Source organism: Rattus norvegicus, chromosome X, assembly GCF_021556685.1.
Source record: "Rattus norvegicus strain SHRSP/BbbUtx chromosome X, alternate assembly SHRSP_T2T, whole genome shotgun sequence".
Classification (NCBI taxonomy): domain Eukaryota; kingdom Metazoa; phylum Chordata; class Mammalia; order Rodentia; family Muridae; genus Rattus; species Rattus norvegicus.
In genome coordinates, this window is record NC_141554.1 from 86,304,220 (window position 1) to 86,322,198 (window position 17,979).

General features: G+C 35.7%; 1 protein-coding gene across 3 annotated transcripts in view; it reads right to left on the reverse strand.

Moving 5' to 3' along the window:
* Window positions 1-584: 584 nt before the first annotated feature.
* The window catches only part of Chm (CHM Rab escort protein), a 158,761-nt gene continuing 141,366 nt past the window's right edge, over window positions 585-17,979 (reverse strand). For all 3 annotated transcript variants that reach the window (NR_197594.1, NM_017067.2, NM_001433732.1), the window contains 2 exon segments: window positions 585-3,653; window positions 12,971-13,131. Coding sequence is in view for 2 of the 3 variants with exons in the window: in NM_017067.2 (NP_058763.2) it covers window positions 3,462-3,653; window positions 12,971-13,131 (353 nt within the window). In the remaining variant the exon portion in view is untranslated.

The window sequence follows — 17,979 nt, forward strand, 5'->3', positions numbered from 1 at the left end:
AGTTGTAGGAGATCAATGTATTGTAAAATCATAGTGTATGCCTTAAAGCCGCTGTACCACTAATCTCAGGATAAAGTACCATCTTCTTTTGCTTGATAGTGACATTAATATTGGTATCTAGAACATTTTGCTATATAAGTCAAAAGCATGCAAAATTTGATAGCTTTCCTTACGAATTTACCATAGTGGATAGGTAGGTGCCTTGAAATTTAAAACACACAGCTGACAACTATTTACATATCAGTATAAGAAAGAGCTGAAAACTAACTCAGATTCAAGGCTATCTTTTAGTTCTTGGTCTCTATACTTTTTAAGTGGTGTTTGGGATTACTATTTTATAATAATCAATATACATTAAGTCACTCTCCTATTAAAGAATACTTATTAAGTTACAATCAGTACATATGCACATACAGAACTGACTATAAACTAAGGAAAGGTTCTATGAGGAGTGAAAGTGCTAGACAGCAGGCTACCTGCATTTCACGTGCTAGCAGGTACACTGCTAAGCAAAGTCTCCCTCACACTGAGTGAGCAGTGCCTCTAGCCCCATACAAATATAAAGAAAATAGGCCACTACCATGGAAAGGCATTGAAAAGTCTTTATTTTCTCTGAAAATTCTATTACAGTGTGCAATTTATTATATGTTCATGCCCTTTTAAATACATAAGAATTTTTACTGAGTAAAAGACAAATTATTCAATACCAATAGTAGTACATACGTAATTGCAAGAAAATGTTTTTTTTTAATTCCTTTTAATGATTGCTACTATTAGGAACTAGATAACAATACCAGGGCAGACAATTCTAGAAACAATCTTGCCAGAAGTTAATAATTGTCAACAATTAACAGTATAATTGTGGATATTATTTTAGAAATGTCCACTATTCTAGAAGTTACCCATGACCATGGCCATTTTATTATATAAAAATAGAAACTGACATTTATTATATATGCTTTCTTGGACAGGCACACCAACTAGAAAAAATATATAAAAGCAACATAGGATTAGTTATTGGATCTTCTCACTTAAATTAATGATACCATTTTTGGTTTCTAGAAACAGGCATGCATATTTAAATACTTTAAACAAATAAGTAAAAAAAATTGATACCAGCAACTTCAAAATTTAAAATTATGGAAATGTTTACATTAAGGAAAACAGCAATTTTATTCATCTGACTTTACACATGGTTTTACAACACAACCTTAAGGTTTGTTCTTGGTGTTGTTTTGAACTTAATACAGTAAAAAACAAGTAGTAAGCAATAATAAAGAAAACAAAAGAAAACACTCTTCAAATGTTTAGTATGACAGTTTGAGGCGACAAGAATTAGGTCTAATTGTTAGAATTTTGAAAACAATTTTGTGGTATTTTAGCCATCATTAATCATATTCAGGAGCTTTAAGCATTTTAACAATAGATTTAGTAAATGATCTGGAAGAGAGATTTTTTTCTGATCGCATCAAAAGGATGATAAAAGGCTATTGTATGAGCTGGGCCATGAAACAAAAGATAGTTTCTGTGTTCTACCATTTAGACAGCTGCAATGTCCTAAAGGTGTCTAGTTATTCTAATTATTCTAACCCTAACAAGCCTAATAGTTTCCTTATATAAATGTACATGCTGCACTTAGGAGGCCTTAACTCTAAGATTATAACAAAGTATAACATTTTTACTGGACTGGTGCGACTTAACTGAGATTGTATTCCAACTTAACATTCTCAACTAAGAGAAACTTTCATATTGCTGGTATGGAGAGGCAGGACCAGTACCTGGTGCATTACTGGTGCATACTTGGCATTTAGTGCATGCCCTAGGTGGGCTCCAAGAAACAACAGCTGACATAAGAGCTGAAGCTTTGTGACAAAGTAGGTTATAAAGTGATTCTGTCCCTGATTTGTGTGACTTTATAAAAAGGAAAGGATTCTCCAGAGAAGGAGAGGGCTGGACAGCAGGAGGTGCAGGTAGCCTGAGAGGAGCAGCCTGGGAGTCTGGGAAGTTTTTCCCATTTTCTCAGTCCATCTCAATCTGCAGGGGTCAGCACATTCCTTGGATTTTCCCATTTCTTAAGAATCTGTGCTAGGACCTTTAAAATCTTTTCTGCAACCTGGCCAGGTCAGGAACCAGCTGCACATGGAGAAAGAATTCTGTGCTTTTCGTTGGAGCCATGGCTCCCTGACAGGAAGCATTGGGTTTATTTATTGTGTATTTATTTACAGGTAGTTCCTGGTCCAAACTATTGCTCAAAGAAAGTAGATCATCAGAGCTTAGAGACATTTAAATGTAGGCATTGCAAATAGGTTTTCTGGCAATGGATAGCCCTCATTTTTTCATGTAAAGTGTATATTACAGGTTATTAACTGTTAACACTCTGTTCTGGTTTAGTTGCCAGAAGAGAAATATGAATTTATCAAGTATTCATAAGACTTCAAGAACCACCATTCCACCTGTTATTAATGAGTTTAGGAAACAGACTTGCATTAAAACTTTACTGCAATAACTATAACGCTATAATCATGAGGTTGGTTTGATATTTATCCACAGATCAATTAACAGGTAAGTTCTAAAACAGTATATTCCAGAAGAACCACTGTAAGGCATTGGTCTTCATAACTGCTCTGTAATCATAGGTATAATGTTTCACTTGATACCTGAAAACTGAAGATAAGAAGCTAAACAATTTGCCTCAGATATTCAGTAACATACCTATGATGAAATTAGTTCTGTGGATAAGATGTTAGTGCTTGAGTTGACTTAGACTCATCCTATCCAAATGTTTGCTTGTAGTCTTCTATTTCTTCATCTTTGAATTTTAGCCAATGTGTGTATGATATACATCCAAATCACTAATTACTAAGACATTAAAATTAGCAAAATGTCTAAATACCTTAGTATTAACCTATTCAGTTTTTAACATAGAAAATAAAATCAACTTTTACTCCAAATATAGGCTCCTGGCCAGATGATGATAGTTTAGCTTTACTCTACCATATTTACATATGATTTTATATGTTATATCATACCCAGATTAAAATATAATTCAAATAACCAAAATAAGTATGTGAGCTGACTCTCTATATGTGGCTTTCAACAAAAAAGATCCCAAGTGGCAAACAAATTTATGTGGACAGAACATAATTATTAATGAAGAACAGGATCCCTTTTACATCATAACTACATTTCTAGGAATCAGTCCATTTATATTTGTCGCCTGCTAATCTTACAGGTTTGGTATGTTAAAATAGGCAAGTTAATGTGCTTTATAAGTGTTTTATGTTTCTGGAAATGACCTCTTTGAAGAAAATGCCTTTTTGGATTTCTGGGACTCATTTCTTCTAATTTTACCTAATAAATTGGTTGTTGTATTTTAAAGATCTCAAATATTCCTTCTATTGAGAACACTGTGAAGGCAAGAGGAATTTCCAAAGTAGGTTGTTAAGTCTGATGCATATCCACTATTCAGAAGGCTCTTCTGGGTTTCCCAGGACTGTACTTTCCTTGGGAGTCTCTGAGTTGGTTTCGGGTGTGACACTGGATTCTGGAACTTCTTGTTGGGAGCTGTCTCCATCAAGAACAATATCTTCAGGATTTGGCGGGGCTGGACAGAAGTCTTCATTTGGGCAGATTTGCTGGAAAAGTGTTTCCGCCTAGCCAAGGATATAAGGAAAATTAAATTTTGGACATCAGCAGCTTAAATATATATGCACTTGTGGGGCTATCTAAATAAAAATACTATCTTTAAAAATTCATGTAATCAGGTTTTAACCAGTACATGTGACTGAGCTTAGCAGGTCAATATAAGAAAGTACAAAAGCAAATAAGAAGCTAATAATAAGCAAATAGATAGTAAATGTGGCAAGTGACAATAATCCACCTCACAGTTAGCTAGACTTGTGTCACGATAGGGAACTTCTACTCTTGGCAACTGCTGAGAAAGTGAAATTGTAAGGTGGTAAAGAACATAATGGTTTTCTACACTGCTTCACCTTTCTTCATAATGTACATACAAGGTCCTCTATTTGGCAAAAACTTGACCACTTGACCATCTATGGCCCAAAGATCCAAACTAGACCACATTTGCTTTTGCAAATAAAGGTTTATAGGAACACACTTGACATTGGTTTACCTACTTATCTATAGCTGTTTTTTTTTTTTTTAGCTCTTTAATGAAAGAGTTGAAGAGCTGCAATAAAGAGTACACAAGCTTTACAACCTAAAATATTCAGCATCTGGACACCGTCAGCAGATGAGTTTGGTGGAAGGATAATAACTTTGTGTATAACATGTGTGTATACAAGTGCCACAGCATACACATAGAGGCTAGAGAACAATTTCGAAGAATTGGTTCTCTCTTGACTTGGCTTCTAGGATTCAAGCTCAGGTTGTCAGACTTTCATGGTAAGTACCTTTACTCATGGAGCCCTTTTTTTTTTTTTTTTTTGCATTTACTGTTTCCTAGGACATATAAAATATAAATATAAAATATAAATCAAACCATAATAAAAGCTCAATTTCAGGAACAGAACACTTCAGGATCCATAATTAGAAATAAGGTCAATGGGTCATAACCCAAGTCATGGAGAGCTATGAATTGTTTTGGGTACTTAATGATAGATAAAGCTGGTGTCACTATCAAGGCCAAAGAGGATTAGATGCACATTTGCATGGATATAGGATAATTCTCAGGTCTATAGCTGGGATAATAGTCATCATGTCTTATACTTAATTTCAAAATGTCCCTCTGTGGTCCTCTTCTATCTAGAACTCCAATTTGCACACAATTATCCAACGATTAACCCAACTGATTTTGTTGAAGCATACAAACAGGTCCCAAGCTCAACCTTACTTTTGGCCCACTTCCCAACCTGGGCCAGATCAGCAGCCTGGCCAATACCCACCTGAATGCTATAGCCTGTGAACCTCCCTAAGAGGTATGCACTAACCAAAGGCACAGATGAGAGTTTCGCCCAAATATGAACGGTAGCTGGGACAATCACACAGTCCAGCTGACATAGGCCCTATCCTCCCAACCCCCAAACTTCACCTCCCTTCTCTCCCAATTCCCCACGAGGAAATATGCCCAAATGCTATAGCCTGTGAGACTCCCAGGAAGTCCACAGTTACCACGGGCACAGGAGGTCCACAGTAACCAAGGGCACAGGAGGCCTGCTCTAACAGGAGACACAAGAGGCACACACTAACCAGAGACAATAGTGCTTGCATGCAAGGAGACCAGCTCTAACTCAGATCACAGAGCTCTACCTGCCTCCAAGAAGGTTATTTCTAGTCAGACACCCAGGGCAGTTAACACCAAAAAGACCCAAATGAGTAGAGGCAAGTGCAAGAACATAAGTGACAGAACCCAATGCAATTTGGTACCATCAGAACCCAGTTCTCCCACTGCAGCAAGCCCTGGCTATCTTAATATGCATGAAAAGCAAGATAATGACCTAAAATTCCACCTCATGAAGATGATAAGAGGCATTTAAGGAAGATATAAAGAACTCCCTTAAAGAAATACAGACAAAACACAGGCAAACAGGTAAAAGCCCTTAAGGAAAAAACAAAGAAATCCCTTAAAGATCTACAGGAATATAAAATCAATCACGTGATTGAATTGAACAAAGGGTCTAAGAACTAAAAATGGAAATAGAAATAATAAAGAAAACAACAAGGGAGACAACCCTGGACATGGAAAACTTAGGAAAGATATCAGGAGCTACAGTTGTAAGAATCACCACAAGACATAAAGAGAGAGTCTCAGGCATAGAAGATACCATAGAAAATATTGACATTTCAGTTAAAGAAAATACAAAGTGTAAAAGGCTCCTAACTCACAATATCCATGAAATAAGGACACAATGAAAATATCAAACCTAAGAATAATAGGAATAGAAGAGGGTGAAGAATCCAGCTCAAAGGGCCAGAAAACATCTTCCAACCAACTCAAAGAAAATGTCCCTAACCTAAAGAAAAAGACAGCCATAAATGCACAAGAAGCCTACAGAACACCAAATAGATTGGACCAAAAAAGAAAATTATCTTGTCACATAATAATCAAAGCACTAAATGGATAGAACAAAGAAAAAATATTAAAAACTGTAAGGAAAAAATGCCAAGTAACACATAAAGGCAGACCTATCAGAATTATACCAGACTTCTCAACAGAGACACTAAAAGTCAGAAGATCCTGGACTGATGTCATCCAGACTCTATTAGAACACAAATGCCAGCCCAGGATTCTAACAGGCAAAACTCTCAATCATCCCAGATGAAGAAACCAAGATATCTCATGAAAAAATTTAAACATTATTTTTCTATCCAGCCAGCCATACAGAGGATACTGGAACGAAATCTCCAACACAAGGAGGTTAACTACTTCCAAGAGAACACAAGAAATTAAACATCTCACAAGAAACCCAAAGGAAGAGAATCATACACCCATAATACCACCTGCAGCAACAAAACTAATAGGAACTAACAATTATCTGTCTTTAATATCTCTCAACATCAATGGATTCTATTCTTAATGAAAACACACAGGCTAACAGACTGGATAAATAAACAGGATCCAGCATTTTACTGTATCCAAGAAACACACCTCAGCAACAAAGACAGTCACCACCTCAGAGTAAAGGGCTGGAAAAAAAGTTTTCCAATCAAATGATCTCAAGAAATTGGAGTAGCCATTCTAATAATGAAAAAAAATAGACTTTCAACCAAAACTTATCAAATAGATGGGGAAGGACACTTCATACTGATCAAAGGAAAAAATCCACCAAGAGGAAGTCTCAAATCTGAACATCTATGCCCCACATGCAAGGATAACTACATTCATAAAAGAAACTTTACTACAGCTCAAAACACACATTGAACTTCACACATTAATAGTGGAAGACTGAAACACCCCACTTTGACCAATGGACAGGCCACTGAAACAAAAACTAAACACAGATACAGAAATACAAACAAGTTATGAATCAAATGAATTTAACAGATTATCTACAGAACATTTCATCCTCAAATAAAAGAAAATACCTTCTTCTCAGCACCTCATGGAACCTTCTTCAAAATTGACCATATAACACAAAACAGGCCTTAAATCATACAAGAAGATTGAAACATGCCCATGTATTCTATGATGTCACCACGGACTAATGTGACTTCAATAACAACAAAGCCAGAAACCCCGGGTAAGGTCAGAGAAGAAATAAAGAAAAAATCAAGGACCTTATAGAATTAAATGTAAATGAAAGCACAGCATACTCAACCTTATGATAGATAATGAAAGCATTGTTAAGAGGAAAATTCATAGCGATAAGTACCTTTCTAAAGAAACTGAAGAGCTCTCATACTAGCAACATAGCAGCACATCTATAACAGAAAGAAGCAAATACACCCAAGAGGAGTAGACTGCAGGAAATAATCAAACTCAGGGCTGGAATCAACCAAGTAGAAACAAAAGGGATTATACAAAGAATCAACAGAACCAAAAGCTGGTTCTTTGAGAAAATCAACAAGATAGATAAACCCTTAGCCAGACTAACGAGAGGACACAGAGAGTGTGTCCAAATTAACAAAATCAGAAATGAAAAGGGAGACATAACTACAGATTCAGAGGAAATTCAAAAAATCATCAGATCTTACTATAAAAGCCTATATTCAACAAAACTTGAAAATCTGCAGGAAATGGACAATTTCCTAGACAGATACCAGGTACCGAAGTTAAATCGGGAACAGATAAACCAGTTAAACAACCCCATAACTCCTAAGGAAATAGAAGCAGTCATTAAAGGTCTCCCAACCAAAAAGAGCCAAGGTCCAGACAGGTTTAGTGCAGAATTCTATCAAACCTTCATAGAAGACCTCGTACCAATATTATCCAAACTATTCCACAAAATTGAAACAGATGGAGCACTACCGAATACCTTCTATGAAGCCACAATTACTCTGAAACCTAAACCATAGACACTGCATAAAGAAAGAGAACTTTAGGCCAATTTCACTTATAATATTGATGCAAAAATATTGAATAAAACTCTCACAAATCAAATCCAAGAACACATCATAAGGATCATCTATCATGATCAAATAGGCTTCATCCCAGTGATGCAGGGATGGTTCAATATACAGAAATCCATCAATGTAATCCACTATATAAACAAACTCAAAGAAAAAAAAAACACATGATCATTTCACTAGATGCTGAGAAAGCATTTGACAAAATTCAACACTCCTTCATGATTAAGTCCTGGAAAGATCAGGACTTCAAGGCACATACCTAAATACAGTAAAAGCAATATACAGTAAACGAGTAGCGAACATCAAACTAAATGGAGAGAAACGTGAAGCAATCCCACTAAAATCAGGGACTAGACAAGGCTGCCCACTCTCTCACTATCTCTTTAATATTATAATTGAAATTCTAGTTAGAGCAATTAGACAACAAATGGAGATCAAGGAAATGCAAATTGGAAAGGAAAACACCAAAGTATTACTATTTGCAGATGGTATGATAGTATACATAACTGCCCTCCAAAATTCTACCAGGGAAATAGACAGGTTAACCAATGAAATAGAATCAAAAACCTATACCTACACCTATAGACACTCGATCTTTGACAATGAAGCCAACAACATACAGTGGAATAAAGAAAGCATGTTCAATAAATGGTGCTGGTCTACTTATATAAAAATGAAAATAGATCCATATTTGTCACCTTGCACAAAACTCAAGTCCAAGTGGATCAGGGACTTCAGCATAAAACAAAATGCACTGAATCTAATAGAAGAGAAAGTGGGAAAGAGCCTCAAACTCATTGGCACAGGAGGAAATTTTCTGAACAGAACACCAATAACTCAGGCTCTAAGATCAACAACCAATAAATGGGACCTCATGAATCTGAATGGCTTCTGTAAGGCAAAAGACGCACTATGGTTGATTTAGGGGAGGGATTGAAGAAGCTGAAGGAGGGAGTAACCCCATAGGAAGATCAGAAGTTTCTACAAACCCAGACCCTACAAACATGGCAGCATACACGGGCTGGTCCAAGGATCCTGGCACATATATAGTAGAGGGTGTTTTGGTCTGTCCTCAGTGGGAGAAGATGAGCCTAATCCTGGAGAAACTTGAGGCTCCAGGGAAGGGGAATGCCTGGTTGTGGAGTGGAGAAGGGAGTACCCTCTTGGAGGCAAGGGGTAGGAGAAATATGATGAGGAACTGTGGGAGGGGTTACTAGCATGGAGCCAATGGCTGGAATGTTAATAAATAAAATAATTTAAAATAAAATAAAACCTTCATAGCTACCAGTTGGATGTTTGTAATGAGAACACTTAACATCTGGTCTTTTATAAAATTTCAAAAAATAAAAACAACTACTCTTATCTATGATAACATAACCTGAAAGGAACGGAATGGTATATAAAATAAGCTAGACACAAAGATTAATACTGCATGATTTTGTGTATATAGGTAATATATACATATATAAATCATAGAAGCAATGGTTAGGAAGTACAATGCGAGGACAATAAGAAAATATTTATCAGATGATAGAAATTTTCAGTGACAACATGACTAAGTGCTGTGGATCAAATGTGCAGCACGGTGATCAGGGCTGAGTCTTTGCAGCCTACTATGAATACCTTAAATACCACTGATGCTTGCTTTGCTCTTCACCCTGTGAATTCACCATATGCCTTTGCTAGAACTTCCTGGCTCCAGTGGTAGAGGCTCAAAGATTTAAACCAAGGCCTCTACTCTGTCACACCTCAGTTCTCCCTGATGTTTTTTCTGTCCTGTACATCCATCCTGTTTATAGTTCTCCTTCCCCTTTACTCCCTCATAGAAACGGTTGTCAAACCATGGGGATGTCACTTTATTTCTCAAACTCCATTCTTTTCCCACTGACAAAGTTCCATCATGCACCATCTGTTAAACTGGTGTATTTTTCTGGTTCATACCATAATCCATCTCTACAGTACTCTCAGTAGGGTTTATGGAAAACAAAACTTCTTTATGCCACTTCCCAGCTTAAAACCACCCTGTTACCAACAAGAGAAAACCCACAATTCTAAATATTCCATTATAAAATTCCCCAGGCCTACCTGCTCTGGTCTTACCCCTGGCACTTCTTTTAAGCTCTAGCTCTCCTATGTTTTGCTCCACTAAGAAGTGGTTATTTGGACTTTATAATGTTTATATCCTGTGCAGGTTAAAATACTATTCTCTCGGGGTTGGGGATTTAGTTCAGTGGTAGAGCGCTTGACTAGCAAGCGCAAGGCCCTGGGTTCGGTCCCCAGCTCCGAAAAAAAAGAAAAAGAAAAAAAAATAACGATTCTCTCCACCTGTACCATCTGTCCTTGATTTGAATGGGGCATATTCCCCATCTACATGTTACCACTACATGTATTTGAACTGGTGGCTTCTAAGGCCAGATCGATGTGTAGGTCTTCTGTGTACCTTAAAATCATAAGTTGTCACATATTTATACAAGAAAGTCAAATTACATACTCAGTCTTCATGCGCTAATAAGAAAGAAAAGGTGCAAAATTTCCAAAGGCTAAAATGTACAGTTTTATTTGAAGAAATTCAATTACTACAACTCTGCAGGGGTCTGTATTTTCTACAGAGCAACAATAATATTCGGAGAGCTTTCATGAATATTCTTATTCAGAAAGCAGAAGTTGCCAATATTTGAGATAACCACATGATGATATCCTGAAATTAGCTCAATTTATCTGAACAAACTGGCAACTTACAAATATTACTGATGTTCTTTAAAGAAGGTATATTTTTTCCTCGAGTGATTACATAACATGTTAACGAGCAAACAAATGATCATTAAAGCTGTTTTCTTCATTATATTTCATATAAGTTATGAAAGTTATCTTTTGTGATGCAAATTACTGTATAAGATTGCCCTTTAACTGTATTCTTCTAGTCTACTGTATATCGATCACAAAAGTGCTTACAATATAACTCTTTTTGTTTCCCCAAGAAAAAAATCTCAACCTAAGCTACCTGTCAAAAGCTTTATTTGAAAATTCAATCTTTTAAAAAACCTGGGTTATCAAAGTATAAATGAAGTTATTAACTTAAGTTGCAATGCAAATCTCTAGCCATGGGCAAGAGTTGGAATTCCCTGCTTGTTTGATATTAATGAAGGCCTAGAATGATTTTCTAGGACCAACATTAGATGCTAATGATGAAATATAAAATATTACGACGAAAGTCTGGACTGTTGTTCATAGCATTGCTGCTGTGACTATAAAACACTGTACAAAATGAAGTTACTTGGTACAAAAAGATTGACATGAATTGAATCCATGTTACCTATGGTCATCCCCTCCCCATAAACCTCAAGGAACTGTAGGAGAAGGGGAGGAAGGAAGATGGGGCAAATGGCTGTGAAATATTATCTTGCAAGTAAGAAAGACATAGTTGGGCTGGAGAGATGGCTAAGCAGTTAAGAGCACCGACTGCTCTTCCAGAGGTCCTGAGTTCTATTCCCAGTAACCACATGGTGGCTCACAACCATCTGTAAAGAGATCCGATGCCCTCTTCTGGTCTATCTGAAGACAGCTACAGTGTATGTACTTAGATATAATAAATGAATAAATCTTTAAAAAAAAAAAGACATAGTCATGAAAATCACAAACTCACAGCAGCTGTGTTCACAGAAGTTGGGCCCTCATAACTGTCAGGAAGGGGATGGGACTCAAGGGTTCTACCACAGTGCTGAGCTACTGCAGGAAGAGGATCTGACTGTATATCCAGTAGTCTATGCTGTCAACATTAGTTTCAAACTTAGATCACATATTTGGCACTAATAAAACTATGTGAGGGCATTTAAAAAAATCAAAACTAGTAACTAGGGGGATGAGATTTAGAGTGTGTGTGTGTGTGTGTGTGTGTGTGTGTGTGTGTGTGTGTGCGTGCGTGATTACTGATAGATTGCCAAGGAAATTGCAATGAACAGATGAAGAGTAGTCAGAATATACAATGTACATACATGAAAATACAAAAAGAACAGAAATTACTAAAAATACAAAAATAGCATTAAATTATCTATTTATTGATTCAAACATGGATGTGCCAAAAGCATCTGAAAAAGTATACATGTCTGTTTCAAAACACACCTTCTGTTCTTTTCTTCCTATCCAGGTAAAAACTGTGTATTCTAATTTGCCCTAAGAATCTTCTGCTTAATGGAATCATAGTGTGACTTTGGCACCTAGAATAAACATGTACTTTTTCACAGCTCTACCTAACACTAGCACACTAGGGTTTAACATACTTCTTGGCAACTATAACAACAGCTTTTAGGCCTGAGCTTTGAGTTCAAACTAGCACTGGCTTGAGTCAAAACATTGATGTGTTATATTAATTATGTAAAATAAAATTATTCATTTTTCCAAGATTAAGAAATGCATCAAACCACTGTAAAATTATATCTTATATACTTTCGTAGTTATATCCTTCTAGAAATGGCTTAGGTTGTTGGAGGTTAACATCTATGTTTTCAAAATGTGCATCAATAATCCAACTTTATATTAGAAGTACTATTTAAAGATACTTTAAGTTCATTTTAAGGACATATATATTTCTAACAACTTTATTCTTTATTCTCACAGTACTACTCAAATAAGCCTTTACAATTCCTTCTATAATTCAAAGAAGTGAAATATCTGATAAAGTATATCTAAGGTATCACTGCAGTTCATAGTATTTCTTTTCCCTCCTAGAAGAACTCCCTACCGCCATGTATCCCAGCACATCAGTTTTTTGTTTTTGTTTTTTTTTATTAACTTGAGTATTTCTTATTTACATTCCGAGTGTTATTCCCTTTCCCGGTTTCCAGGCAAACATCCCCCTAATCCCTCCCCCTCCCCTCCTTTATGGGTGTTCCCCTCCCCATCCTCCCCCACTGCCACCCTCCCCTGAGGAACACTAATGATTTACCTGTTTGACTGCATTATCATTTCCTAGACCGGAGTCAGGGCCAGAGCACACATAGACATTGGATGGTAAATCATTATAACAATCTCTGCTGATATCTGAAGAGTCTCTCATATTGAAGTAGAGTGCCCATAGAAGTCTTGGCTTTTCAACCTGTTCATTTTCTAATGATAGAAATAAATTTTATAACATTGAAAAACATAATTTACTTTACTATGTGACCAAATACCAATAAAGCCATAATTAGATGTTATAGTAAATAAGACATTTCTATATATATGCACTTAGTGAATGTGAAAATACAAACTCTAAGGTAAGTATATGGTAATTCAAACAGTGAAAGCTTTTTAATCCAGCACAAGTTAGATTTTAAAATTATTTTGAAACGTTGGCAAGACATCTCAGCAGGTTAAGACATTGGTTACTAAGCCTGAACACTGCTGTGCAATTGCTGGGGCGCACATGATGGATGGAGAATTGCTGAATTGTCCTCTGACCAAATGTGCAGTGCTGCATGCACATGCACACACAAACAAATAAACGCAACAAAATATTAATGTTCCTACACTCATCCCCACCCTTAGATTATCTCCCAAGGTGAAAAGATAGCATAAATCATGTTTCACATAGAAACACAACTTAATATGTAACACAGTAACTTAATACATAAGAGATGTTAATAATATTAAAAAGACATTATTTAGAATAAGCAAACACACAGTGAATAGAGGGAATTAATGGTTACTCAGAGGTCAGGAAGAGGGATTGAGGACAAAGGTCAGGTGGCTGTTGGTGGGTATGGAGTTTCTTTGGCAGAGGCCAGGAGTAGAAACATTTTATATTTCTTTCTAGAGATGTTTTGACAGTTCTGTGAATATACCTTTTAACACTTGGAGTTTTCACCTGAAATGTGAAAATTTTATGGTATATGAATGATTTCTTTAAAATAGTATATACAGATTTTAAAATGATATATTCTAACTCTCACTCTAAAGCTGCATGTTATTGGATCATAAAATTAATGAGAACCAACAAACAAAAAACAATTAGCAAAAAATGAGGCCGAAAGGTTGAATGTCATTTTGAGTACAAGTTCTCTCATTTAACAGCAGGCATCCATCACATCTATGTTCTAGGTGGAGTAGACTTAGTTCTTAAAATTTTCCCCTAATACAGGGCCTGGTACACAAAAGACATTCACTAAGTAATTTATGAATTGATTTTAGTCTTATTCTCAGTAATCAAAATATCAAGGGTTTATAGAAAGTTCCGATCTTGTTAGCCTCAATTCCTACAGCCTATTTCTTATTATAGTGATGATCATTTCTCTGCCTCTTTTATTTTAAAATATTATAATGAAATTACCATTCATTGAAGAAAATATTGCTGTTAATATATATACTGATTACAGTTTTCTCCAGCCCAACCTTGCTTCAAATTCAAATTCTGCATAACCATAATACAAAAACGTTTGTGACAATAGTACAAGTCTATAAGACACAGTTGGAAACATAAAGAAAATGCTAAAGTTATAATTATCCAATTACTGTTCTTATTGAATTAGGAAACGGTGTAGAATGATTTACAGCTAAATATGCTATTCAGTTAACCAGAATTCCCTAGTCCCCAGGATAAATAAATTTTATATAATTTAAAATATCTCTACTGTAGGAAGAGCAAACATGTCATTTTTCAGGAAAAGGTAAGAGATTGAGTGAATGAAGTGATTTTCTAAGGAGTCTTATTTTTATTTAACTTTCTAAGATAATTATTTTATGTGGATAGGTAGTTGTTTTGGCTGCATATATGTCTGTGCACCATGTGTATGCATGATGCCTTAGGAAGCTAAAAGAGGGCATGCAATCTCCCAAGAACTAAGCTACAGACAATAGTGAGCTGACATGTGGGTGCTAGGAATTGAAGCTAGGTTCTTAGGGAGAGCAGACACTCTTAACCACGAGCTCTCTCTCCAGCCTCAAGGGATCTTTCTGATGCTAAGATTTAAATCTGAAGTACCACTTGTTCATGTAGGTGCACAGTAAGTGGCAAAAGAATGCAAGAAACTGATATGTTGCAGCTAAAATCATGTGGTTCTTATTAAACTGATTGGTGAGTTTAGCTTCACTGAACTGTGAGAATTTACTTGTAAACACCACCTACAAGTCATGCATCAAATTATCGCAGGGAAATGCCACCTAAATGTGATGGCATCAAATATTGCAGCAAGGAAGTGAGCTAAGGTATGGAAGGTCTTAATGGGGCCCAGGGCATGTCTAGGTATATTAGGTGAGCCTATCTTGTAGTTCATAAATGTTATCTGTCTCAAAGGACAGGTTTCATTCAATACGAGATGGGCAAATGAATAGTCCAACAGAGTTTAGGGAAGAGATTTCACAAAGGTTAAAGCTTTGACAAAAAACTATGGGGAAAGTGAAAATTGACATAGCCTGAAGATCAATGGTCTGGATATAACGGAGCCATCAAGCTTTGACCTTAGAACCTTCCAAGAAGCAAGTAATTGCTTCATCTTTCTCGGGGGTCAGCTGGAGGCAGAGACAGAGAAAGCTCGAAAAATAATATGCACTCTGAAGCAAATAATCGTCACAACTATTAAAGCCACTGAGCAATAGTTCATTTCAATCAGCTGGACGGCACGATACGGTAGACAAAGAAGCAATGGGTGAAATGAAGATTGTGTTAATTAAACAACAGTTTGCACTGAATAAACCATGTAACAGAAAAGTACTGAAGGCAAACTAAATAAAAACAAGCAATGTCTATAAGTGCATGCCATGAGCAGGGAGCAAGTAAGCTAATTTAGTTAAGTTGCTTGAGCCCTCGAACACATAAAAGTGAAATAAAAAATAAGCCACCACATGCATAAATTATGAAGGAAAATTGTTTTTAGGAAAGCATGTTCTTAAAGATAGAAATGACTACAATAGAATGAGAGGCAACCCAGATGATACTGTGATAATGTTACATTCTAGACAGTTAAAAATACTGTACTAAATGAAATGCTGTTTTACCTTGTATGGAAAATTCTTCTATTTCTGGGTAAGATAAGTAATCAGGGAAATTATGCCACTAAGACTCATATACCACTTACATAAACACGTTTCGGTGTTTACAAGGGCATTCTAGACTCTACATAAGGAACGAATTGTAAGCAATCTCCTCATTTTCTAATGTACAAAATGAGACTCATTAAGCATAAAACATCTGATATTTCAAGGCATGTGATGTGCTTAAAGGATCCTGGTGTGTGGTTGAGAGGACTATTATTTCTTTGGAGAGGGCAGATCTGAATGTTACATTCTAGACAGATACCCATGAACTGAAAAGGTAAGAAACACAGGGAGTCTTTAGAAGTTCACTACAATTCTCCACATACACACTTAATCAGTCTTACAGTGGTAAAGAGAATATCATCCTTTGCATGAAATGAATTTCCTTGTAAGGTGACTAGGCTCATTTTAATAAGGGCTGATGGTGCATAACACCATGTAGAATGTAGAATTTAAATGAAAAAGAAAACAGGGCCATAGAGTATTATTTTGTGTTTCAGCAAAAATATTTATATTATTTGAACTATAAAGTTTCAGATGACTGTCAAATAATCAAAACACAATCAAAGCCTGGGAAAATTCAAGCTTTTGTTAGAGAAGATTGTGTTTTAATACAAAGTTCATATTGCTCATAAAGTTCCTTCTTCCTCATTTAGGCAGGAAGATGAATTGAGTTCTTTTCTGCAGGTGACTTTGCCTCTTTGACCTGCCATGGCCCAGTGCTCAGTTTATCTGGTGATTCATTTTCAATAACTCCAACAGTATTTGTTCTGACATTTTAATTAAAATATGACCACTACCTCATCCTGATGATAAAAAGGCCCATGTGTCAGTGAAAACTAGCTTTGCAGTGCCTCAGTGCACCTGAGGACCCCTCTGGCATAGTTCTTGCTAAAGGATTTCACTCGGGTTCCAAGCAATACATCATTTCAAACTGGGATCACTTTAAACATTAAGATTAATCTTAAAAATCTAAAATGGCTAGTGGATGCCAGTTAAGGAACATGTAATTTCCGTCAGCTTGATTTTGCAAACCAGAAAATTAAATGCATTTAGAAAGTAAAGAATAATTATGTGTTTAGTGTATTATTTGGTATAGTCACAAACTGAAATTACAACAGAGACACTATGAAATATTCCAGAAATGAAAACAGTATTCATGGTTCTTATGAACAAGTTACAGGTGCAGTTAAAATCTAAACATACAACTATGAATTTATATTAGGGAAATATGGTTGTGTATTTATCATAATTTTGCAATCAAATTTTTAACAGTAACTCAAACAGTTACATGATACTCTCAAATAAAAAATGTACACAAATTAACTAAATCTAAACCAAAGTGAAGTTTTTTTTAGATTGAAGATATTTATTCATCTGGGGATGTCATAAAGAAATTACATTTACATTAGCAGCTATAAGTGGAACACTTTGTCTTATATGTCTTAAATGTTTATGTCCCACTCTGTAACATCTCTACATTAAGAAAGTAGACAAAACCCACAAGATTAAAACAAATAGAATCATTAGGGGTAAACATGAATAGCTGGCTATCTGAATAAATGGATCATTTAAAGAAAATGTCAACATTAAGAATAGAGGACAGTGAAAGTATTCAAGTGAACCTGAAAATGCTTTTATGAAAGTTACCTTCATTTCCCATATGTGAAGAGGGTCGATCAGGCTATATTTTTGATCACATACATGAAGAAGACTTGTCAGGTTATATTCTTGATCACTCATATACTATAAATATGGTATTTCTTTCTCTCAGAGTCACTAGTTAGTTGTACCCTCTTTATGGGGGAGATGTATGATTTTTAAAAATTCAAAGTGGAAAAACATTCTTTAACTATTAGAAAGAAACACATATAATTTGTAGAGCTAAGTATTTGGCATGTAAGAAGCTTTTAAAGATAATAATTTAATCATCAGGACTTACAT